A 26,610-nucleotide genomic window follows, 5' to 3' on the forward strand; every position below is an offset into this window, starting at 1 on the left:
TTGATCAGCGTGCAATTTTATATCGATATAGCCATGTCCGTCCGCCTGTGGAAATCACTCTAGCATCCAAACGGATTAAAATAGGTGGATGAAAATTTTGTAAAATCTATTGTAAGTACGTAGGACTTTTGGTATTGAAAACGGGCAATGTAGGTCCACGTTTTGGTATAGCCCCCATACAAAGTGACGCTGTTTTTTTAAGGAATTTTTAAGATATTTTCCCATTTGACACCGAATTGGTTGTAATGTGGTATTTTGTGTATCGAGAGGCCAAAAAACATTTCTACCAAAAATGTTTGTATAGATCCACGTTTTGATTTTACGATTTTCGGTATTTTGAAGGTTTTAACTATATTATCCTACGAAAATGGCTGAAATTTGGTATTTAGTATTCCTTTGGGCTACAAAACTTTTTCCCAGAAGTTTGTCAGTATACCCTCCATATAGCGGTACCTCCCGATTTACGGTATTTTGGGGATCGTGGATACATTGTTTGACCGAACTACCTGTAATTTAACATTTGAAAACATCTCCACCAAAAACTGCCAACATAGGTTCATGTTTTTATATAGATCCCCCCTGTATAAATTGTCATTATAGGTCCATGTTTTGGTATAGCCCCCATAAAACGGTGCCTCCCCATATAACGTCGTCGTTTATAACGTCATATCGCTTATAACGACGAAATACAAAAGTCCCGAATTTCTGCCCTTTATATTCCACACAAATAAATATCGCTTATAACGTCATATCGGTTATAACATCGGTTTTTTGTGAAATATTTGAATTTTGCTATCGGTTATAACGTCGAACCATACGAAAAAGAAAATTTTCTCTCAATATTTTGTCGTATGTATGTTTTTTTCAAACTCAAACAACAAAATACCAAACATATGCACAATATGTTCGAAGATGGGGTTGAACAACTGAGTTTAGACTCACATTTAGGCGGTCTCAAGACAATAAAGCATGAATTTATGCTACACAATGTTAAATCTGTTTTACAACCCATGGACCAAGAAGTAATAAAATCATTAAAATCGCATTGCGGCAATCGGCAAATATCCACTATTGTGGCAAGAATAGAAAAAGAATAAAAGAAATTAAATGTGTTGGATTGCGGGATGATTAATGGTTCTTTGCGTTCTGAAGACATTCATCTTCATTCTCATTTCTCCCAATACGTAGAAGATATTGATGAATTAGTTGTCATCGATGACTATGTTTTCACATCTGCCAATAAAAACGACATAATATTGGAAGCTTTAGAAGAAGGCAATCCTAACGAAGAAATTGAGGATACTACAGAACCAGCGTCAGAGGCGTGTCTAGCTGTAGAAACTCTTCAAATATTTATTTACTCAGAAGATGTTACAAGCAAAGAGTGTTTTGGAACCTCTTTCAAAACTAAGATCTGAGTTTAAAACTTATGTTGGGATTCAAAAGCCCAAACTAAGACTATTTTAATAGAACCATATCCTATATTAACGTAATATATCTGCTGAAGAATGAATTTAATATCGTTACATTTTATTATTTATTTTTAAGCCATTTATGCGTACGTATATATAATGAAAAAGTAAAAAGAAATGAATTTAATGTATGTATTTAATTAATAAATAACGTATTTGTACCCAAAAGTCACTATACTTAATACAATTTGACCTCTTTTATGAGTATCGTTTATAACGACTATCGCTTATAGCGTCCGATTTTGGTCGGTCCCTTGACCGACGTTATAAGCGATTTCGACTGTATCTGCAATTCAAAAAACTATCAATATAGGTCCATGCTTTGGTAGGCCCCCATAGAACTGTACCTCCCGATTTTCGGTATTTTAAAGGTTGTGGCCTCAATATTCCATCGAAATGGCTGAAATTTAGTAGTTAGTCTTCAAACTCTCCACCTGAAATTTCTCGATATAGGTCCACGTCTTCATATAGCCCCCATAGATTGGTACCTCCTGGTTTTCGATATTTTGAATGCTGTGGCCTCAATATACCACCGATATGATTGAATGTTGGTATTTAGACTTCCATTGTATTTCGGTCAATTCGGAAAATTGTAAATATTGGTCCATGTTTTGGAAAGAACAATGATGACTAGGGTGGGGCGATTTGAAAACCACTACGGGCGCCTGGATTTTCTGATTATTCGGTTTGTACTGAGCAAAAAATTCCACTAGACCATATGTCTACGGCGAAAATCGAGCCCCCGGATTTTGACTTGAAGTTTCTTTTCAAGGTTTTTTGGATATTTTGGCATGTATGTAATAGCCAAACCACTGAGATTTTCGATCCAACACAAAAAAATTGTAGCCAAGACAATAATTAAGAACTCTCTAGTACATTGCAAAAGCATTGGAACGCTCCTTCAGGCAGTTATGGCCCCGAAAAGGTGCACATATTTCGGAAAATATCGATAAATTACACTGTGCCACACAATTTGACTTAAAGTCAGTGGGTGGAAATTTCCTTTTGGAGATGAAAGACCTTGGTAAGTGTACTAAAAACGCAAAAGGAAATTTTCAGGATAGGTCAAGTTTCTGAGGTAGGGTTTGGCCAAAATATCCTTGAAATAATTTTCAAGTCAAAATCCGGGGGCTCGATTTTCACCGTAGACATATGGTCTAGTGGACTTTTTTGCTCAGTATAATAACATGAATCAGAAACTCCAGGCGCCCATTATCACTTTTTTCCTTCCATACAAATCGCCCCGGCCTAATGATGACGCCCCATATGAGCTGTTTCGAAGGGAGTATGTATTACCAGTTGGGATATATGTAATACTCCTGCAATAAGCGGAAGAGTTTAATACTTTCATAAACGTTCCTATACACTTCAATACAGTTCGTGGTGGAGGGTATAAAAAGTTCGGCCCGGCCGAACTTAACGCCGTTCTTACTCATTTCATTGGAAAAAGTCAATAGTTTGTGATTTTGTTTAATTTTATTGCAACATCGTCATTAAATTTCGTTTTATGCCACAAAAATAATTATTACGACAGCAAATGTGTGGAGGGCAAAAACGCAAGATTCCACTCCAAAGTATATTCGTTAACGGAAGCCATCATCCATATACTGAAAATATCGATCGAAATAACTAGATCACGTATGCCAGAATTAGGACCCTGGTTCCAATTAGTTTGTACATTTTCTTTGGCTAACTGTAACAGTGCTGCTATATGCCGTGGAAGTAATTGCTGGACTTGTTTTTTCTTCAGTATTTCATTCTCGAAAATTAGCCTCCAAATTGTTATTTTTATACTGAAATCGTTTTTAAACCTAATGATATATCGCTGACTAAGCGTTTTATATGCGATATTTGCCTCTCTAAACGAATTTTCCTTCTTCCTGGGCACTTTTTGGATACATAATCCATAATCCACCACTGAATATATGTTTTATACATGTTATGCATAGCAACTGTCACCGTTTTTTCGCACATATGAAATTCCTTCTGCACGGCAAAATTTTATTTTTCATTCGTTTTCTGTAGTTTTCATTATTTATATTGTGAACGAACTTATCAGCGGTGTTCCTTTTGTTGTACAGGCGAGAATAGAGCGCGTTCTATTCGTAAAAAATGCATATGTATACCCATATCACTTTGATGAACTGAAATTTTTGTACGGTTCACACCATGTGTACAAAATTCATATCTGTAAAAAGTGACAGTCGTTATGCATAAAACATACCTTATAGAAGCCCCATTATATATCGGAACTATGTTCATTTGATGTGGTTTATTTAGCAAAGGAAAGACTCTCTCAAAGAGACAACTGTACAATATTTTTGAGCTTTTTTGCCGCTTTTCTTAGTATTGGCAAGAAAAATGTTTATGAAAATTAAAAGAAAAGAGTTATAAATAAAAACAAGAGAACTCTTCAAAAGCTCTCTTTAAAAATAAATCGCAACGTTTTGCCATGCAAACATCTTTGGGATGGCTCTCCAACATTTTGTTGCTGATTCAGTTGCATTTGAACAACCAAAGTTCTCAGAACGTACTCGGACGACAAAAGTCAACGGAATATTTTGTGTTTAATAACAAACAAAAAATTAAACCAAAAAGTAAAGTATAAAAAAGTAGAAACAGCAGCTGCATCAGCCAACAACAATGAGTAACAACAAACCAACTTTGTACTATGCTCTATTTAGTCCTCCGGCCAGGGCATGTATGATAACAGCAAAGTTAATTGGTCTCGATTTGGATTTGAAGTAGGCAATTATTTTGTTCAATTATATAATTATAGAAGCTATTGATATACTATATTCATTTTAGATTTGTTAATTTCCAACAAAAAGAACATTTGAGCGAAGAATTTCTAAAGGTGAGTTAAAATTTTAGTTAGAAAGTAGAAAAAAAACCACAAAAGCCTTATTGCATTTCTTCATGTTTTATTTTGGTTTTTGTTACAGTTAAATCCTCAACATCAGATACCGGTTTTTGTAGATACCGATGGTGAAGTGTACATTGACAGGTGAGTGTTTGTACGGATGCGCGAGTAAGAACATGTGTGTCGAATAATTTTCATAGCATTTTACTTTTGAGATATGAGTAACCAAGAGAATAAGAAATTGAAAGAGAAATTCTGAAATTTAATGCTAAAAATGATAGCAAAACGGCCGAAGAAAAAAGTGTGTCCAAACCAGGAATGGAAAATTCAATATAATAGTACTTTCAAACGCCATTAGACTTAAATTCTGCTTCAATAGTTGAAGGACTTTCAATCGTAATAAGTTTCTCACAAATATTTGATGGATCAGTGGTGGCGACTTCAACGCCAAAAAATCTTTATGTGGCGATAACTTCTCAACGCAAACCTTAAAGAGGAGAATAATTATTAAACTTCTAAATAATAGCATTAAAAAGATAAAATCAGTCCCACACAGCAATTAAGGATATGCATAACATCACTGGATCCAAACCCTCGTCTTGTTTCAAACAAGTTTTATATTTATACCCTCAGCATTTATGCTAACGAGGGTATACACAAGGGTTATGACTTTTTTACAACCTCATATCCCTGTATCATATTTTGATGAGCTTTTGCCGAAGATTAGAAAAAATCTAAATTATGAGGTGATTCTATAAAAAAAGCTCACACACAAAAAGCTTTTGAAGTTTTTATGTATCGTCTGCCTCGTCGGAAAAGGTCGTAAGTCCTAGTAGTACATGTCAAAATACGTCGTATGATACAAGAAAATGGTAGTATGTCGCGTTTTTCTATATGTTTCGCCCTTGTCGGAAAAGCTCGTAAGTCCACAAAATGTAGAAATTTGAGTACGAAAAGGTCGTATGTCTATTGGATTTATTTATAATTTAAAATAATACTACGGCTAATGTAGTTCAGATATAATGTTTAACATCATCCATGGTTGGGGTACATTGCAAAGAACTATCCTACACATTTGGATGATAATCAGATGATATTTGGCGGAGAAAGTGGACCATATTTTTGAACAAAAATCTGATAATTTCTATTTTGCAACGAAAATTTACATTTGACAGCTATTCTCCTCTATAAGCGAACTGATTATGAAAGAAGGACTTCTGGCCTTTTCATTGATACTAATTGGGATGACGTATGTGTCCAAAAAGGTATTTGTATCGTTTTTCTGTGTTGCGAGCAGCATATCCCGGATTGCCTGCTCCAGATTCTTGTTGTTGTTGTAACAGTGTTTTTGTTATGTTTATTTGTTCGTTCCTCTGTTCAATCTGGCTCTGGGTCTATCTCCAGTTCCAGAAAAATGGCTGCTTCGATGGGATGTAGCCACAGATCCACTGGAGTTAGATGGGTAGGTTTGGAGGGTCAGTTAAAAAGGTGTTGTGTGTCGTGCGGGCCCATGCCGCATACTGGGCATATGTCTTGCACGGCCCGATCGATTTCCGCCCAATACGAATTTAGGCGACTGCAATATCCCGAGCGTAGTTGAGCCAAAACTACTCTGGTTTGTCGTGGCAGCTGACGCTCCTCAGCTGCGATAGATGGAGGATGTACTCCGAGTACTTTATTCACACTATAATTGCTTAAGGCGTTGGCAACTGCGTCCGTGTGAATGCTATTCAATCCTGCTTGATATGCTTGTTGATCTAGGGGTTCTCTCCTGTATCGTTGGACCTCTCCCTCTAGAGCGTGGATATCCTTCCTGATCTCCCTGAATGGGCCGGGCCTACCCACAAGCTGGTAATTGGGATGGCTCACACGATAACATCCAAGCAGGTACTGCAACGAAAGCATCTCATTGTGTTGCTTTACAGGAAGAATTTTTGCCTCCTCATGTAGATGGTCCACTGAAGATTTGAGGAGGCACCCTGTCGCTGTTCTCAGGGCGGCATTCTGGCAAGTTTGAATCTTTTTCCCGTTCGAATCACACAATCTCGGGGACCAGACTGGAGCCGCATAGCTTACCACAGACCGACCTATCGTGTTATACGTGGCCAACAAGGTTTCTTTATCTGCACCCCAAGTGCTGCCGGCCAGGGACTTGAGGACCTTGTTCCTACTTTTCAACTTGTCGCAGATAGCTGTGGCGTGTGAGCACGACGTGAATGTAGTATCGAATGTGACCCCTAAAATTTTAGGGCAGTTTGTGGTCGGAATTCTGCTACCGTCGACCACGACATTCAACTCACGTCCAAACTGCGCTGTCCATGTGGTGAACAGAGTGGCTGTAGATTTTATGGGGGAAATCCTCCGTCCGGAGGGGGTGGAATACAGGAGAGGTAGAGGTTAAACAGTTCCGGAGATATCACCCCACCTTGGGGAACTCCCTGTTTCACTCCACGGGGTTTGGACTTCTTATTCCAGATTCTTGTGGTCCGTGTCGGTTTGTCACATCCGCATCATCACCCATATCCAGCCTTCGCTGAAATACAATAGATGTCAGGAGTGGGTGCATCTAAGCGGTTGCTCTGGACTTGTCCATGTGAGGGACTATGACATAGTCCCTATGTTGCTGCAAGCTGCGTGAACACAGCACCCAGCGTAGTCCCCCCCAACAGCAACCGCACACACAGCATTTAACACCAGCCGTTGTTGTACCAATCCCAGAAAATGCATCCTTTTTGCAATTTAATTGCAAGGTCGCTGCGGTGCAGGAATCCATGCTCTACAACTGCAGCTTATAGCGTTGTGATGTTTACAACGAACCGAGGAAGGATCGCCCGAGAAGCTATCCTATTGCACCAGTCTATTCAATACAGACCTATCTTGCTTGAGCCTGGCTCTTAAGCTGGGTACACATTGTCAGTTTTGAATGACAGCTTTGTTGTTGCTTGCTAGTGTGGCCGTTCATTTTTGTCATTCATCATGCAACCACAAAATATTTTCTGGTTGCTGGACAGTTGGACAGTTATCGATAATTGCAAAAAATCGTCATTCAAAACTGACAATGTGTACTGTACTTTATGACCCGTACATGCTATGTATAGGGGTAGCAGTCAGATGTGGAACTGTGGAGGTATAGTTGCTGAACGTTTACATCCCGCCGATAAATAGCTGTACTCCAGGTTATAGGCCCAACACTAGCTAGCTTTTGAAAGGTCATGAGTTGTGGCATTCGGTCCTCGGAAACGACCAGAGGGGTATAGTGCTGCCTGAGCAGAGATAGCTCCATGTTTTACATAGTCAATGAGAACGCCCCTAACAGAATTAGAGGAGAGCACCACAGTTCGTCAGACATAACCATGTCGGTAAAATTAAAATGCTTATAATTTCGGTAATTACCGATGTTTTTCGGTAAGTTAGCGACGTATAAAAAAAGTCGTAAAGTTCTACCGATATCAACAGTGATGTCAATTTTTTGTTAAACTTTTAATTCATCATTTTGCGTTGTAATTTTAGCGATTTTTGTCGGTAACTCAAAAAATGAGTTAGAGAATCGCACTACTGGTCTGATAAATGACGTCTCCTGGTAAACCGTCATTTCTCTTGGATCAGACCATATCCGCATAATTGTCTCCATTAGTAGACCGCCCGATTTTATCACGTCTGACGGCGCACTATCGTCAATCATGGCAAAGCCGATTGGCCGAGTTACAGAGAGTTCTTCTGATGTTCGGATAGCGGAAAGGACATTCCGAGACATCATTATTGTTGCAGCCGCTCGCCATATACCTGCTGGTCGAATTCCCGAAGTGAGATCAATCTTTACAGCAGTGGCGACGGGATTAGCAAATAAGCGTGATAAGCCTCGTCGAGTCAACCCCAGTGATCCCAGAGTCAGGGAACTGACACTGCAAGTTAGCAAGTTGGTCGCCGAACATATGCGGAACAAGTGCCGGTATAAGTAAATTGTGGGCAACGTCACTCTCGAACCCTGAAAATAAGGAAGATAAGACCACAGTCATGTTTAGCGACGATACGTTGACTGAACCGAAGAGGTGCGCAAGTTATTTCAATCGGCAATTGTCGAGCACCCCGGGATTGTTCACGAAGTCTATAAAATGGGCAGGATGGCCCCGCTATTGAAGCCAGGCAAGGATGCCAGCAAAAGTGAATCGTACAGGCCGATTTCGCTTTTGTCGCCCGTAGCAAAGACCCTTAAGTCCTTAGTCCTCCCCAGCGTCGGAAATAGCTATCCATTTGCTGATCATCAGCACGATAACAGCGCTTCAAGCCATCTCCACACAAATTTGTCGAGGACTCAACCAGGATAAGCCGTGTGATAGAACAGTGATGTTGGTGTTTGACTTATCAAAAATCTTTGATAGTGTCAGACACTCCACGCTGTTTGAGGACATTGAGCACACAACTCTCCGACCAAGTCTGAAACGTTGGATAATCAATTATATGTGTGGACGCCAGTCGTACGTGGAATTCAGGAACAAAAAGTCCAAACCTCGTAGAGTGAAACAGGGAGTTCCCCAAGGTGGGGTGGTATCTCCGGAACTGTTTAACATCTACCTCTCCTGTATTCCGCCCCCCGTGGAAGACTGTACTACTATTTAACCGATCTTACCACCTTTTTCCAACGAGGAATATGCAGATATCCACCACTAAATGTACGACCATTCTGTTCACCACATGGATGGGGCAGGTGTGTAGAGCGTTGAATGTCGGGGTCGATGGTAGTAGAATTCCGACCACAAACTACCCGAAATTCTAAGGGTCACATTCACATTAGATAAAGTTCGATCTTAGATAAAGTTCGAGGATGGTGCTTATCGATCGACTCCTTCCGTTACCTCCCCCACAAAAGTTCAAAAATATTTGGTAGAATGGTACGCGCGATATCTCTTGAATGGAGCAACCGAGTTGGACTTTGGATCCGAACTTAGTTTAAGTCTGTTTAAGTCTTGGACGATCCTTTGGAAGCTACAAAACATAATTCTATAATCTGACCACTCTCTCGATATCGGCTACCAGATTACCTTGCTGGTCTCTAAAAGAGGATGTGTCTGCAAGAAAGCCATCAGTTTGATGTTTCATTCTTTTGTAGATTTATATTCTCGTTCTATATCAAATTTTTCATTGTGGAGACTGAATTTTCCGGACTGGACTGTTGAGCCAAAATTGTTTTCCTTTACAAATTTTGGCATTAAAATCGCTAGAATAATTTTTAAGGCAGTACCCCGGTCATATGTTTTTCCTAAGGCGCACGTAAAACGTAAAATCTAGTCGTCATGTTTTTGGTGGGTACGAGTTTGTCAGAGGACATTTTCTCTTCAGAAAAAAATCTCTGTACTAATCATTGAAATTTACATTTTATCCCATTTTTTTAGTCACGCAATTATCTGTTTTATGGTTGGAAAATATGCCAAAGATGATAAACTTTATCCCAAGGACTTAAAAACCCGTGCCCATGTTGATCACCGTTTACATTATGAGAATGGTGTTCTATTTCAAGTAATCAAAGATATTGTGGTTAGTATAACAGAAGAAGAAGAAACCAAATTATGAATAATTGAGTTGATTTCCATTTACAGGCTCGCAACATTTATGGCGGTGAAGGTGAATTCAATGCCAAGACAATTACACTATGCGAAAATGCCTATAGTTTCTTGGAAGCGTTTCTCAAAAAGGGAAAATATGTGGTTGGTGATGAAATGACGGTGGCCGATATTTCCATCAACACAACTCTGGTAACCTTGAATTTACTGCTGCCGGTCAGTTCGGAGAAGTATCCCTTAACTGTGGCATGGATGGAACGCATGAAAACATTACCCGATTACGATGAAGTCAACATAAAGGGTGCTGAGGCATTGTGTACCCGCATTAAGGGTGTTATGAGTGAAACTCGTGAAGCTGTTGCAGCTGCTGGAAAATAGATTTAAACAATTTTGTATGTTTTATTGTGTAATATGGGTTTTCCAGGGGTTTTGTGGACTAGATTAAAAATAATAATAATAATTACATGTGTGCCTAAAATAAAATTGTTTTTAATGTTGGTAATGCAACAGAAGAATAATAGTTGAAACCGTAAAATCAAGTTCCATGTTAATTTCACGCTCCACCTCGAAAAGATTATAAATAAAGGGCGAATAATGGTTGCCTTGCCTTATGGGAGTTTAGACGACTGCACCATCTCGAGAGTAGTTAAGCCAAAACTACTCTGGCTTTTCGTGGCAGCTGACGCTCCTCAGCTGCGATAGATGAAGTATGTTCTCTGAGGACTGCATTCACACGATAGTTGTATATGGCATCTGCGACTGCATCCGTGTGAATGCTTTTTAAACCTGCTTGATAGACTTGTTTATCTAGTGGTTCTCTATTGTAACGTTGGACCTTTCATTCTAGATGATTAAGATCCCTCCTGACATGCCTGGTTAGGAGGGTCCCATCCACAATATGGTCATTAGGATGACTCTCACAGTAACACCCGAAAGCATGCCATTGTGTTTCTGTACTGGAAGAATCTTTGTCTCCTCATGTAGATGACCCTCTGAAGACATGAGGAGGCACCCTGTTGTAGTTCTCAGAGCGGCATTCTGAAAAGTTTGAATATTTTTCCATCACGTTGCACTTAGATTCGCTGATCAAAATGGCGCCGCATAGCTTACCACAGACCGACCTATTGTGTTATATGTGGTCAAGAAGGTTTCTTTATTTTTACCTCAAGTGCTGCCGTTTAGGGACTTGAGGACATTGTTCCTACATCTCAGCTTATCGCAGATGGATGTAGCATGCGTGGACGACATAAAGGTTCTTTCGAATGTGAACTCTAGAATTTGAGGGTAGTTTGTGGTCGGAATTCTGCTACCATTGGTTATGATATTCAACTCTTTTCCCACATGCGCCGTCCATGTGGTGAACAGAGTGACCGTAAATTTAGTGGCGGATATTTGCATATTCTTCGCATTGAAGAAGGTGATAAGATCGGTAAAACAGGAGTTCGCTCTTTCACAGATGTCATCAGGGAAGGTACCTGACGCCAGGATCGTGCAATCATCTGCATACGTTACGATCTCGATGCCGTCTGTTTCACTCTACAGGGTTGGGACTTCTTGTTGATGAATTCCATGTACGTCTAGCGTCCACACATATAATTGATTATCAAAGGTTTCAAAATTAGCCGGAGGGTTGTCTGCTCGATGTCCTCAGCGTGGATTGCTTGACAGTATCAACGGCATTTTGATAAGTCAGGCGCCCCTGTTCTATCACACGGCTTTCCTCTGGTTGAGTCCTCGACAAATATGTGTGGAGATGGCTCCAGCGCTGTTGTCGTGCTGTGCCGCCCTCGGAACCCATGCTGATGATAGGCAAATGTTTAGCTATTTTCGACGCTGGAGAGGACTAAAGTCTCAATGGTCTTTGCAATGGTCGACAAAAGCGTAATCGGCCTGTACGATTCACATTTGCTGGCATTCTTGCCTGGCTTCATTTCCAGACTTCGTGAACGATGTGGGTGGCTAGTGACAGGTTGAGAACTTTAGTGATATACTCGGCACCCAGCACATCCAGCTGTTTCAGCATTACCATGGAGATTTCAACGCTTTGTATGATTTAGCGTCCCCGATGGAATTTGCAACATCATCCATTGTACATTGTGGTGGTTCATCGTCGGTAGGAAGAGATCTAATGTGACGTAGTACTCTTCCCTTCGCCATATCACTCCCGTGGTGCTCGTCAAACTGTCGATTGAAATAACTTGCGCTCGTCTTCGGATCAGTCAATGTAACGTAGCCAAACGTCATTGACGTCCTAACTTCCTTCTTTCCAGGGTTCAAGAGTGACTTAACCGTTGCCCACAATTCACTTATACCGGCTCCAATGTTGCAACTCTTCAGATGATTTAGCCACTTTTTCCGCTAATGCACACCGACCAACCTGTCAATTTCCAGTGTCACTGAGGTCACTGGAGTTGGTTCGACGAAGCTCATCGCGTTCGTTTGCTAATCCCGTCGCCTCTGCTGGGAAATTTGATTTAAATTCGAGTATTCGACCATCAGATACATATATGGTGAGCAGCAGTGCAATGTCTCGAAACGTTCTGTCTCCTATCCGAACATCAGAAGTTTTGGGTAGATTTCTGAGGCGGTGAAACCAGTCCAATTTGCTTTCCCATGATTGATGAAAGTGCGGCTTTTAGTGATGACCAAAACGGGCGGTCCGCTGAAGGAGAAAATTATGGGGAAATGTGTCTGATCCAAGAGAAACGACGGATTGACAGGTGACGTCAGTTGTCAGACCAGGTGATACGATGCGTATGTCTAGTGAACTGTGACACTCTCCGCTAATTCCGGTAGGGACGTTCTCATTGACCGTGCAAAGCGTAGAACTATATATCTGCTCAGCTAACACTATACCCCTCTGGTCATTTCCGAGGACCAAACAGCTAGATATTTCCTCAGTACGTTATAACCATAACAACTCTGTATGTTGCAGTTGTTGTTGTAGCCCCTACCGGCTGGGGAGGACACTGGGTGTGTCCATAATGATTATGGTGTGAGGTTAGTCGTGCGGGGCATGCAAAGAGATGCCTTGCGATGTGTGGAGATGTTCACATCTTTGGTATACATCTGAGATGTCCGGGTTCAGGATCGAGAGATTGCTGTTTAGGTAGTGCGATTCTCTTACTCGTTTCTTGAGTTACCGACAAAAATCGGTAGAATTAAAATGCTTATAAATTCGGTAATTAACGATATTTTTTGGTAAGTTAGCTACTAATAGTAAAGTTCTACCGATAGCAACTATGTCGTCTACTTTTATTTGAACTTTTCATTCATACTTTTGCGTTTTAATTACCGACATTTGTCGGTAACTCAAAAAATGAGTTAGAGAATCGTACTACTGGAGATGTATTTTCATCATCACTAATGGTTGGGGTCTACCACCGAGCACAATGCTGCTCGTGTATGATGAGGTGTAATTTTGTACCATCTCTGTATGGGCCTGCTTCATTGCCTGTTCAATGTCTTCGGGGGAGGGGTATGGGGAGGATATTTTTGAGTTCTACGCGGAAGTTTGGCCTTATGGGCGTGGTTCTCTCGCTTGGGGTCTTTTTGGAGCGCATATGGTTCCGGTGATTTGAATTTTGGCACTTTATCACGTGCTGCCTTGTAAGCATTGCTCTTGAACTGGAAGCATCTTGGTCTCTCTAGGTGGAGATAATTCTGAGGTGCCTTTGAGTGCCAACCAGTGGGTATTCTCATCACGTTATTTTGAATTTTTTGGAGATTCCTCCATTGCGTATCTCTGATGCTTGGTGTCCAGATTGGTGCCGCATAGTCCATTAGAGGACATCCAATGGCTTTGTAAGTGGTGAGGATGGTTACTTTATTTTTCCCCAAGAGCTACCGGCTAAGACCTTGAGGATTTTGTTGCGTTTCTTCGCATTCTCCCCTACGATCTCAAAGTGTTTGGAAAAGTAATGTAGATTGTAAAATTTGACACCTAATATTTTAGGAGTTTTTGTTTTTGGGATGATTTTGACGCCAATGTGGATGTTTAGATTTAGGTTCACTTCTTTTGTCCAATATGTAATTATGATAGCTGAGGATTTGGGGCGGAGAGTTGAAGGTTTCTGTTGGAAAAGAACTCTTTCAGTAAGGGGAGGTAATTGTTGAGATTGCTCTCCAATATCTTGACGTCTCTGCCAGTTGATATAACTGTGCAGTCATCTGCGTATGTCACTAATTTTGAGTGAGAGGGTGGGGTGGGTTTGGCTCTTTGGACACGTAAATGTTAAACAATAGGGGAGAGAGAACACCTCCTTGTTTGTGTTTCTTAGAGAGGATATGTGTCCCTGAATTCCACGTAGGATTGTCTACCGGCCATATACTTAGTCAACCATCTCTTAAGATTGTTAGGAAGCGTTGTCCCATGACAGATCCAGTGCCTCATGGATTGTGCGTTTATGAGCTCGTTTGCTATTGAGTCATTCCGTTATACTGGAGGTTAACTCATTAAGCGCTGTGACGGCACTTCTTCCAACTCGGAAGCCGTGTTGATGGTCAGCAAGGTGTAGGTGATCGGAGATCTTAGGTAGGATTATTGCCTCTAATATTTTGATTACCGGTGATATTAGTTCTATTGGCCGATATGAGCTTCCCAAGTTTGTTGGTTTTCCAGGATTGGGGACGGAAACTATCTTCCAAATATCTGGGATTTCTAGTGTGTTGAGGCATAGGTTGAACGTGTATGAGGTATGAGGCACCATTGGGTGCTTTAACGTTTTTTCTTGCCAGTCCATCAGGCCCAATTGCGGTTGAGTTCTTGGAGGCTTTAAAATCCCCGTCTGATCTTAGGGCGCGTGAAGCTCTGTGGATCTTCCTCTTCTCGTGATCGGGCATTTGGGGATGTTAGGTCCCCAAATGTTATGGCTATACTGCAGTTGTTGTTGAGCTTGGTTGAAATGAAATCCATTATGTCCACGATCTTACGTCGGAGTCCTTTGCAATTAAATTGCAAAAGGATGCACTTCCAGGGATTGGAACAATTACGGCCGGTTTTATAGGCTGCATGTGCGGCTGCTATTGGGGGACTGCGGGGGAGTGCCGTGTTGTGATGACGACGACTCACTGGGGCAACATGGCCCCTCACCAAAGTTTTAATGTGATGGATGCGGATGTGACAAACTGAGAAACATATAAACTGGTCTTGGGGTTTCATCCGTCCCAGCACGAGCCAAAGAAATCTGGAGCTGGCATTCCGAGATATGCTGCTCCCAACACAGAAAAACTATAGAAATACAAACATGTGCACTAGGATGGAGCGATTTGTATGGAAGGAAAACCCCTTAATGAGCGCGTCCCTTTTCTGATTCATGGGATTGTACTGAGCAAAACAGGCTCGATTTTGACTTGGAGTTTTTTATCACGTTTTTTTTTGATATTTTGGCATATAACAGCCGAATCCGTTTTTCACTACTTTCACCGTTATAAAGTTGAAAACGCAGTGACTCAACGGTATTTTCGTTGCTCATGGACCCCAACACTATAGAATTTTTGAATATTTGAATATTTTTTGGCCAACTACAAATAAATCGAGTATACTCTATTTTTACTCGTCACTCGCGAAGCATATTTCAGACTTGCTCGTTTTTACTCGCGAGTGAAAAGTGTTTGCGAGTACGAGTATTTGAAGAGTACGAGTTTTGCAAGAAAATGTGTGCGGGAGCGAAAATGCTCGAAGTAGAGTACGAGTTTACTCCCAGAGTTAATTCGAGTAAAAGTTGTTTTTGATAACATTTTTGTGTAGTGTTGGTGGGAACTTTATGGGTGGCAAGTTCAGTGGGGGTAAGTTTAGAGTGGGGAAGATGAGGGGGGCAGGTTGGGGGGTGTTGAATATGTTCACGAAAAATTTAGACTGTCTCAAGGCCAAAACTGCCTGAAGGAGCCAAAATATCAAAAAAAGACGTGATAAATAACTTCAAGTCAAAATCAGGAGACTCGATTTTTGCCCTGTATAATCCCAGAAATCAGAAATGCTAAGCGCCTTCCTTCCTTCCATACAAATGGCTCTACACTAATGTCCACACTGTGGTGGAATCCGCTGGCCGGAACAGGGTATTGTGTGATTCCGGATCAATCCGGCATCGAAGAAACCGCCACCGTGGGATTGGATCCTTTGAAATCACCTTGCGAAATCTTGCCACTTTGTTAAGGTTATCCAAGATTTCCTCTTAGCTTTACTGACTTCACTCTTATTTCACCAACTGGTTAAGCTCTCCTACCTGGATAAGTTAGTGGCAAGATTTCCCGCAGAACATTTGTGAGATCTTCAACTTGACAGTCAATTTTCTTTTCTGTGTGAAGTTCTGGAAGAAGCTAGAGAGTTAAATAAATTTTGATCCTTTGGTGCTTTTACATCTGTAAGAGTCTTGAAAGTGTATCGCCTAGTTGGGTAGTATCGAAACTACCTGGCACCTCCACCAAAAACCAGATTTTTTATTTATCAACTCCGAAGGTCAGAACTATGAAAACGCGTTAAATCACAGAAGAACGGTGAATTGAAAAATTCATTTAATTGTAGCGGTCTGGGAAGTATTTGGAAGGACAGAAAAACGAACATTGTATCGGTGTCGGAACTATGGGCACGATTTGGAACTACTTGCAACTACACCATTTTCACATGTAATTCGAATAATTTCAATTGTAATTCGAAACATTTCACTTGTAATTTGAGAATTCCAATTGAATTTTGAATTATTTCATTTGTAATTTGAGAATTCCAATTGAATTTCGAATTATTTCATTTGTAATTTGAGAATTCCATTTGATATTCGAATTAATTCATTTGTAATTTGAATTTTTTCATTTGTAAATCGAATTATTTCATTTGTAATTCGAATTGTTCCATTTGTAATTTGAATTTTCTTCATTTGAAATTCTAAATGAAAAAAAAATGATTTACAAATAGAAAATTTCAAATTACAAATGGAAAAATTCGAATTACAAATGAAATAATTCGAATTACAAATGAAAAAATTCAAATTACAAATGAAATAATTCGAATATCAAATGGAATTCTCAAATTACAAATGAAATAATTCGAAATTCAATTGGAATTCTCAAATTACAAGTGAAATGTTTCGAATTTCAAATGAAATAATCAAATTACAACTGAAATTCTTCGAATTACATGTGAAAATGGTGTAGATTTGCCCAACTCTAGTATCGCCCTGTGACCCAAAAAGGACAACTCCGATACCCTTCTCCATATTTGTAAGAGTGAGATTTATCAACTCCTATCTTACCCTATTCTGGAAGATGACACACAAAACTTACCTCCATTCACTAATTTCATAAAAAATAAAAGATTTCTTTTATATTTTAAAATAATTTATTGTGGATTTTATTTCGAAATACGTCTTTTTTCTTGTTCTTGTTGTTATTATTGTTATATTTTCACATGAGTGTTTGTTGTTTGTGTATATGTATGTACGTATGTACTATGTGTATAATCTTCTATAGAGCTAATAATTAATCGGCTTAATGATCATTGGAATATAAACTTAGCAACAAACTAAATTTTGAAATGAAAAACTATGATTCAAAACACATACACGCACGCATTTTCTTATATAAAAAGCCATAATATGTATAATAAAATAGTTTGGATTTTTTTTTTTCGATTTCTTAGTTTGATTAATGGTGTTTTTTGTTTTCTTTCTTTTGTTTTGTACAATTATACATAGATACATTTATTAAATTACAATATTATAAGTAACACTAGCATAGGGTTTTTATATTTAAATAATATTAACTTATATGGGGGATAGGGGTTTTATTTTTCATTTTTAGTCGTAATTAATTTTTGTGGTTTTTTATGTTTTTCGTTTGTTTTGTTTTTATTTCTTGGCTAACATTAGTTTTTTACAATTTCATTGAGGGAAAAAAGAAAGGAAGCTTTTTGTTTTCTTCTGTTTTAATATTTACTTGGGGAGTTTTTTACATTTTATTTGCTTTTTCTATATGTATATTTATTATAAAATATTTACATAGAATATCAAAGGTGATTATAGGTGATAATAGTATTAAAAAAAAAAACAACAACAAATTTGTATTTGATCAATAACTGGGGATGATGCTCCAGCTCCCACTGCTGCTACTATTTTTCTTCAGCCAATTCAATCAAACGTGGTCCAATTCTGCATACCCGTCGTTGTAAGGCCATTCTGCTGGGATGATGTCGTACCGGCCATGGTTGTGGTACTGTTGCTAGTCGCTGTTACAGAAGTGGTTATCAAAGTAAACTGATCAAGACCATATTTACGTAACAATTCAAAATCTTCATCTGGCGGTGGCATTGGAGGTGGTACCGATTTGGGTAAAGGTGGTGGAATTTCGGAAGGTGGGGTAGAGGGTTGTTGCAGCTGCTGCTGTTGTTGCTGTTGCATTAATGTTGGCGGTTGTGTTGTCCTTGTTAGGGGAGCATGCATTGCCGCCGTCATAGATGTAGCCATATGCTGGGGTGTATAAAATGTATACAGGGGATTACTTATACTATTATTGGCCGCTGTTATAAAGGAAGCTGGCGGTGTTCTACTAGCAGTGGCTGGCAATGTTGTGGATTTATTGCGTTGACTATTCATAACTTTTCCAAGCGTGGGCAAGGGACGAGCATTTTGATTCAATGGATCAAAATCCTCCAAATCAAAACTACTATTGTGACTATCGTCCAGCGATATTAGATCTTTCATAGATTCTTCGGAAGCATTAGAATGAGAACCAGCATCGGTACTCGTATTTGCGCTAGCAATTGTGGTTGTCGTTGTATCGTTAAGGCCCAGTGTCATATGTTGGGGCTGTAGAGAACGTAAGGACTGTTGTTGTTAAAGTGATACATACAGAGAGAGAGGAAGACCGAAAAAAGAAAGCGTAAAAGCCAAAAAATAAACAGAAAGAAAACAGAAAATGTGGTTAGTTAAAGGTTTCGGTATATTCATATTATGCAAAAAATCAAAATTTTTAAAATACAAATTAAAAAAAAAAAAATTTACAACATTTTTAGAAGTAATTGGACCAAAAAAATATATTCACTTTTATAAGGACATCATTCATATTTTTTAGAGAAAATGGATACTTACAAAGGACACAAAAAATATGTCATTTCCAAAATGAAAACGGAAGAAGACAAGTAAAAAAGTATCAGTTGAATTGCCGATTGCTGTAAACCCTCAGCCTATGACAGGATAACGAAATTATGGGGCCGTGAGTAAATCACAAATCACTTGGACTGACTTGCTTTGTAGTCGTGCATGAAACTAGGGGTTCTTAGAGCGAGTTCCATACTACATGACTACAAAGCAATTGATGTTTCGGTGTCAGCCACCGTGTTGTTAATTTATAAATTATCCGAATACCAACAACGGAAGGGAATTTCAGCTTATAAGATCGAACTTGAGTGACACCGTGGTGCAATGGTATGCACACCCGCCTTGCACGCTGAATGTCGTGGGTTCGATTCCCGGCCAGTCAACATCAAAATTTCCAACGGTGGCAAAATACCCCTCAGTAATGTTGCCGACATTTCCTCAGTATTTCAGCCATGAAAAACTTCTCTACAAGTGGTGTCGTAAGACACGCCGTTCGGACTCGGCGATAACCAGTAGGTCCCATATCATTGAGCTAATATGAATCGGATTGCACTCATTGATATGAGAGAAGTCTTCCTTGTCACGTATGGGATGTTTGTGGAACAATTATTATAAGATCGAACCTCAAGTTTGTAAAGAAGTTCGGGAGTAACTGTAGTTAAGAGGGAACTTCATACCAATAAATTTCATACTTCAAGTACAGTAGGCGTTCCACAAGCCTCCTAGGGAGGTGACGACCGAGGGAACCTCTTGTTCAGCTAAAGGTTCGTCCTTGACCAAGGCCGCTAAGTCACAGTCTTCTAAGAAGAGCATCTGTGAAATTCCTATTTGAAGAACAGGGGATGTTTTCCAAGCCCCCTATAGAGGTGGCGACCGAGGGAACCTCTTGTCACAGTCTTCTAAGAAGACTATCTGTGAAATAAATAGGAGGGATTCCCCAAGCCCCCTATGGAGGTGCCGACCGAGGGAACTCTATGCTCATGTAAATGTACGTTCTCGACCACGACGGTTAAGACACAGTCTTCTAAAAAGGCTATCAGTGAAATTCCTACTTGAAAAACATGAGATGTTTCCCAAACCCCCTATGGAGGTGGCGACCGAAGGAACTCATTGTTCAGGCAAAGGTACGTCCTCGAGCAAGTAGGCTAAGTCACAGTATTCTAAGAAGACTATCAGTGAAATTCTTACTTAAAAGAACAGGAGGGGTGGGTTCCCCAAGCACCTTATCGAGGTGGCGACCGAGGGAATCTCTTGTTCAGGTAGAGGTACGTCCTCGACCAATGCGGCTAAGTCATCTAAGAAGACTGAGAAGAACTGTACCAAACCCGAAGACTGTACACAAATTCTGCGAGGCAGGCTCTTTATCTGCCTCAACTCCAAAACGCCTCACCAATGTGATGGAGGTGAGACAGTTGATGGACAAAGGGAAAAGATCCGACTTATGTGCAAATGCGAGCAGATGGAGAAGTGGTGGGTCGGTAAAAGAGTCAACCATTTCAATGGTCGCTAGTCTAGTAGTAAAGAGGAATAGGTCGTTTCAAGAACAGCAATCCGCCGCGAAGAAGTTGACACTGCCACAGCCGGTCTATTCGTTTGTGTCGTATGTCTCGGTGACGAAGATGGTTGGACAGAAGAAGAGAGGATAACATATCTTTAGTCAGTACATCTTCGCAGAAACCTTGTACGTTTGTCTAGTCCTTCGCAAAAGCCACGCTCGTCTATCCCCAAGGATGGCAATCACAAACAAGACGGAAGCCAATTGGCGTATCAGTGATAATCATTGGTCATCCTTATCTCAACAGTTGTGGATGATAGCAACGTATGACTCGACCAGTGAGAGCTATACAAAGGTGTCAAGGTCATTAGGTGTGAAAAAAATACAAAATCGGTAGATTTCCTTTTACAAGACAGTTAAGGACATTGACTCAATTTTGGGAAGGCAGTAACCTGGCGGTCGTACCTGCTGCTGAGTTTCCGTGTGGGATGATAACCTCATTATGGGTACCACGTGATTTTATAGAGCTCGACATGATACTAAAATTAATCAAAAAACAGAACGTCAATCTTCCGATGAGGAGGATTCTAAATTTCTTTGCGGAGAATTGCGGGATAGTCCTGGAGAAGACTACCTCTGTGTGGGATAATAACTTCGGTATGGGTACCTCGTTCTTTAATAGATCTGGACATGACACTGAAGTTAATCGAAAAACAGAACGTCAGTCTTCCGACGGGAAGTTGGAGGATTATAAATTTCTGTGCGAAAAATTGCGGGATAGTCCTGGAGAAGACTACCTAAGAAGGTGAGTGGATTAGGATGGTTATGTATTTGAATTCCTCAAAGGCACCATTAGGACGGAAGTCGCAAGAGCTAAGCTTTGTGCAGATAAATCTGCATATCGTTGGCTAGCTGCTGCCTCCGAACTCTTGCAAATTCTCTCGATCTTAGATATCGAATTCAACTTAGTCGAGGAACTTTATTTGTATAAAAATAAGGTAAGGTAGAAGTACTCTAAGGGGTAGACCGATTTAACTCATCTTCGAAGTTAATTCCAGACTGGCAGAAATATTAGGATATGAAAAGTTTGGACCAACTCGTAAACACTGATCGAAGGTTGTTGTGCCCATTAGCCACTACACTTGGGGGACGAAGGGGTTTTTACGGCATTCGGGTCATACTCTCATGATGTATGCCCCTGAAAATAATTGTAACGTCGTAACAGGCGCCGCGTGGACAACATGTTGCAAAAGAAATTCAAAATGATCGGAGAGCTGGTTCAAAACTGCACATTTGCGAAATTTTTTTTTGTGTGTGGGTGGCACCCCCACAGGTTTGAACCGATTTTTATAGTATAACTTTAACCTCAGCCTTTAGGCTCACAAGAGAATGTACCCTTTAATACGATCAAATATGTGCCTCTCATCGAAGTAATGGTTTTAGACCCCATAATGGTATAGCCCTTCAGGTACCAACCCCAAAAAGTTCAAAATTTTAAGTTAAAATAGTGTGTACAAGCAACCGATTAGAGTCCAGACTTGGCACATATTCGAATATGAGCAATATCAGTCCACTTCTTTAGGTCCTTCCCAAACAAAATTTTAAAATTTTTCGCAAAAATACACATAAAATTTGAACACGTAAAATTTCTTCGGGTACCTTTTTCAAAAATTTTCAAAATATTAGCTTAAGTGCAGTTTAAAGCTGTTAAAGGATCGTTTTTAATTTTTTACCAAAAGTACTCCTTAAGATCTTGTTTACAGCAATAAAATGTTTTTCGTAAGCAAGTCCATGCTTGCTGAAATAATGGTTCTTAAGAGTCCTAAAGACTGACTGACCAACCTTTGCACATGATATTTCTCTTAAACTAAAATCAAATTCAAAGATGGACTAAATCGAACAACTTCTTCCGTTCTCAAATTTTTCGCTTAAGTGCAGTTTTGAAATTTTCAAAGGTTGTCCTTCTGATTTTTATACCCTACACCACTATGTGGTAAGGGGTATTATGTGTTAGTGCATTTGTATGTAACATACAAAAGGAAGCGAGATAGACCCATAGTTCCTTCTAGGGATATACATAGAATCACTTTCTGAGTCGATTTATGCATGTCTGTCCGTCCGTCCGTCCGTTCGCAACATACAGGTCGCATTTGTTGACCGATTTCGCTGAAAATTGGGGAATACCATTTTTTTAGCCGTCGGAAGATCAAGTTCGAAGATGGGCTATATCGGTCCAAGTTTTGGTATAGCCCCCATATAACGGTACCCCCGGATTTGCGGTATTTTGACGTTTTTAGCTACATTTTCAGACCGATGTAGCTATAATTTGACAGTTAGGGTTCTTAAATGTCAATAAACTTATATAACAAAAGTTGTGGACATAGGTCCACGTTTTGGTATAGCCCCCATATAACGCTACCCCCGATTTACGGTATTTTGACGTTTTTAGCTACATTTTCAGACCGATTTAGCTATAATTTGACATTTAGGGTTCTTAAGTATCAATAAACTTATATAACAAAAGTTGTGGACATAGGTCCACGTTTTGGTATAGCCCCCATAGAACGGTACCCCCGATTTACGGTATTTTGACGTTTTTAGCTACATTTTCGGACCGATGTAGCTATAATTTGACATTTAGGGTTCTTAAATGTATAGCCCCCATATAACGGTGTCCGCTGATTAATTGTATTTTGACGTTTTTAGTTACATTTTCAGACCGATTTAGCTATAATTTGACATTTTGGTTTCTTAAGTATCAATAAACTTATATAACAAAAGTTGTGGAGATAGGTCCACGTTTTGGTATAGCCCCCATAGAACGGTACCCCCCGATTTACGGTATTTCGACGTTTTTATCTACATTTTTAGACCTATTTAGCTATAAATTGACATTTAGGGTTCTTAAGTGTCAATAAACTTATATAACTAGTGGACATAGATCCATGTTTTGGAATAGCCCCCATATAACGTTACCGCCCGATTTCAGGTATTTTGACGTTTTAAGTCACATTTCTAGACCGAATTAGTTATAATATTACCGATTTTCGGTATTTTGAGGATTCTAGCTAAAATGTTTAACCGAATTAGGAGTTATTTGACATTAAAGGCTCAAAAACTGTCAACATAGGCCCATGTTTTATTATAACACCTATATAACGGTACCTCCCAATTTCTAGCCCACCAAAAATTGTCAACATACATAGTTAGATATAGGCACCATAAAAAAGGGTCTCCCGAATGAAGCATTTTATGTACATTATCTGACATTTTAACGTACCCACTTAAAGTTGGGAACAGGAATGAAAACTAATTATTCCATTTTAGTTCAGAATATTTTATGGTGGAGGGTATGAAAAGTTCGGCCCGGCCGAACTTAATGCTTTTTTACTTGTTAAGATATAATTTTTTGTGGCAAGTTCATACTCCTTTATATAATGACTCAAACCCCCAAAATTAGATTCAATTCCAAGATGGGCTTCAATCCGGTTTCAAGCCACTTCTCGGATCGTGTTAACTTTTTTATAAATCTACAATCATGACTACAACATTATATATTATTTTTCTAGGGAAGCAAATGCTTCCTGAGATTCGGGCCTCGGGACCTCTTCATAATACATTTAGGTCCACCACTTCTGTTATTGTTTTTTTGTTTGCACAGCCACATGTTGGCTGTATATCTCTGTCAGCAAATCTGACTCATACTTTTTTACTTGTTTTCATCGTTTGAAATACACAAAGTGTTCCCCGGATATTTTTTTATTTTTCTTTCAATTAGAATCATATGAAATATTTCCAATTACTTGTAAAAATATTGTCAAAATATTAGAATAACAAAAACAATAAACACACAAAGCTAAAATGTTAGTACACACTGGAGGACATACAAGACAAGGACATTTTGTTTGTTAGATTATCATAACACTACTACACTTGTAAATCCAACTTCTACACACTATTCTAAAAAGAGGAGGAGGAAAAGGAGAATTGTTAGTTGCTAAAAACCGTTATAGTTAATAAATATAAAAAATACATATAAATAAGAATAATAAATTATCTGAAAATGCTCTTGGTTAAAAATTATGATTTTTCATTTGTTAGGTGTTTTACATCGTTAAAGGGATAAATGATGCTAATATAAAATGATGTTGTTAAAAATAATGGTGATGATGCTATTGATGGATGATGATGGGTTGGTTGGTTGATTGTTTGACAGAAAGGTAGGTAGGCAGTACATTTTACTTCATTTCAACTACACTGAAGAGATATACAAATGCTTTGGACAGATAATGTTAGCGGACGACTTTTGAAGGCGATAAAAACCTGACCACTCCGGTAAGGAAATGATATAATTTTTTATTGGCTGGTAAGTGTTTTTCTATCACTCTCTCTCTCTCTCTCTCTCTCTCTCTCTCTTTAAAGGAATGGAAAGTTTTTGCAAGAAATTCTGATATGAATTTTTATTAGTTTCAAGCAGAGGTTTAATGATCCCATATAGCGACCGTGTCGTTTGATTTTTTAAAACATATAGAACAGAAAGTAACCAAACAGAGGTTTAGTGATCCCATATAGCGACTGTGTCGTTTGATTTTTCTTAAACGTATATACCAGAAAGTAACCAAACACCCAAAAGAGGTTGATTAATAGACTGGAGGTAGAATGTAGCTCAGAATCATTCAAAAAAGCAATGAATTGCTGAATCTTTTAGAGTGACAAATCATGGTTTATTGGGAATAGTATCCTTGACGACCTTCATTGGTAGTAATTAAAGCAGAACAAAAAAAAAGGGGATTTACACCCAATATAATTCTTTGCGTGACGATTTAAAATGCTTACATTTAGACAGATTCCATGTTGGCACACTTACAAAACCCTCTTTACCTTTAAGATATTTTAAGGCCATTTTTCCAGTAGATATCTAAACCTTGGACAGGCATAACACAGGCTACAAGTTCAAATTCCCCTCGCCTTTCTTAAAACCTTATTAGAAACTGTCCCAATATCCCAGATAAGCGACTTTAAGGATTTCAAATTTTAAGGGAAAGTTGCATTTTCACGAATATGATCTAAAATCCATAATTATGGTCCAATCGATGGCCAAAAAACGAATCCTAAAAAAATTATGAAAATCGGATCAGATTTTAGTACAGCTATATAGGGCCCAAAATTCCTAAAATCGGCCTATTGGAGCTATACCAAAATCTGATTCGATTTTCACAATTTGTTGTAGGTTTCGTTTGGAACATAAATGCGGATTTTAGAGAATTTTCGTGAAAATTCATACAAATTACCATAACTATAAAGAAAACTTTGTCGTTCTTTTGTGCCGCCCTAATGTACACTCATATACTCAAAAGGTTCCTATATATTGATCTCATTTCTCCCCTCGAAACAGTAACCTCTTCATTGGGAGATACCCCTATGAGAGGATATAACTAATAAAAGCCATTGGTCCGGAGGGACTCAGTCCGCATGTGACTGCCTCGGCCACATTGAGGTATCTTAAGCGACTTTGATCCCGAGAATGCAATTATGTAAGGGACTCAAGGCTCTAGGCAGTCGTAACTCTGTGTCACCCATTGGATGTTAACTATGAGGAAACAGTCAAGTATCTATCAATACATATTTGATCACCTTCAGATCAGTTGACATTCATTGATGCACCTGTCATTATGGAAAAATCTGAGCGAATCATGGCTTGCTAGTGAAGAGTCGTGTGAGGAAGATAATCCGCCTCTCTTACGAGGTGAATGAGAGCAAGCTTTAGCAAAGCTTCGATAAGGAGATTAGAGAATTTCTAACCCAGGCATTTAACCACAGATATTCTTGGCAAGGAAACAGTTACGGGTACAGCTGACACTGAAACATGGTGCTGAAACTTCCCAGACAAGCATATCCGTGGCAGAAGGATACTGATGAGTAGTAAACTTCTTTCGGAAAAGTGGTGGCCCAGAACAATGGATATCAACAAGGAGAGCATAGAGTTTCAAAGGAAACGTGGGTCTCTCAAGGAATTCTGTATTTTTTTGATCTTTGTCTAACCACAAAGGATATAAAGGGCAAAATTACAGAGATGTACCAATACAAAACCCTTAAAATATTTGAAATATATTTCTTAAGGAAGAGGAGGACG

At 39.2% G+C, this 26,610-nt stretch overlaps 2 protein-coding genes across 13 annotated transcripts in view; one reads left to right on the forward strand and one right to left on the reverse strand.

Annotated features, from left to right (window-relative positions):
* Positions 1–3,970: 3,970 nt before the first annotated feature.
* On the forward strand, positions 3,971–10,376 carry GstE13 (Glutathione S transferase E13). Its single transcript, XM_073992519.1, has 5 exons — positions 3,971–4,216; positions 4,281–4,329; positions 4,418–4,479; positions 9,726–9,867; positions 9,930–10,376. Exons 1-5 carry the CDS (start codon positions 4,116–4,118, stop codon positions 10,269–10,271), a joined length of 696 nt encoding a protein of 231 aa, XP_073848620.1. The 5' UTR covers positions 3,971–4,115; the 3' UTR covers positions 10,272–10,376.
* A 7,292-nt stretch (positions 10,377–17,668) lies between these two features.
* LOC141406654 (DENN domain-containing protein 1B) overlaps positions 17,669–26,610 on the reverse strand; it is a 106,418-nt gene continuing 97,476 nt past the window's right edge. For 7 of the 12 annotated variants that reach the window (XR_012413455.1, XM_073992530.1, XM_073992526.1 and 4 more), the window contains one exon: positions 17,669–18,709. Coding sequence is in view for 11 of the 12 variants with exons in the window: in XM_073992530.1 (XP_073848631.1) it covers positions 18,014–18,709 (696 nt within the window). In the remaining variant the exon portion in view is untranslated. The remainder of the gene's footprint in view (positions 18,710–26,610) is intronic. The other 5 variants (XM_073992527.1, XM_073992523.1, XM_073992529.1 and 2 more) reach the window with 1 other exon arrangement.

Source organism: Musca autumnalis, unplaced genomic scaffold (genome assembly GCF_047663935.1).
Source record: "Musca autumnalis isolate F117 unplaced genomic scaffold, ASM4766393v1 scaffold_5, whole genome shotgun sequence".
NCBI lineage: Eukaryota > Metazoa > Arthropoda > Insecta > Diptera > Muscidae > Musca > Musca autumnalis.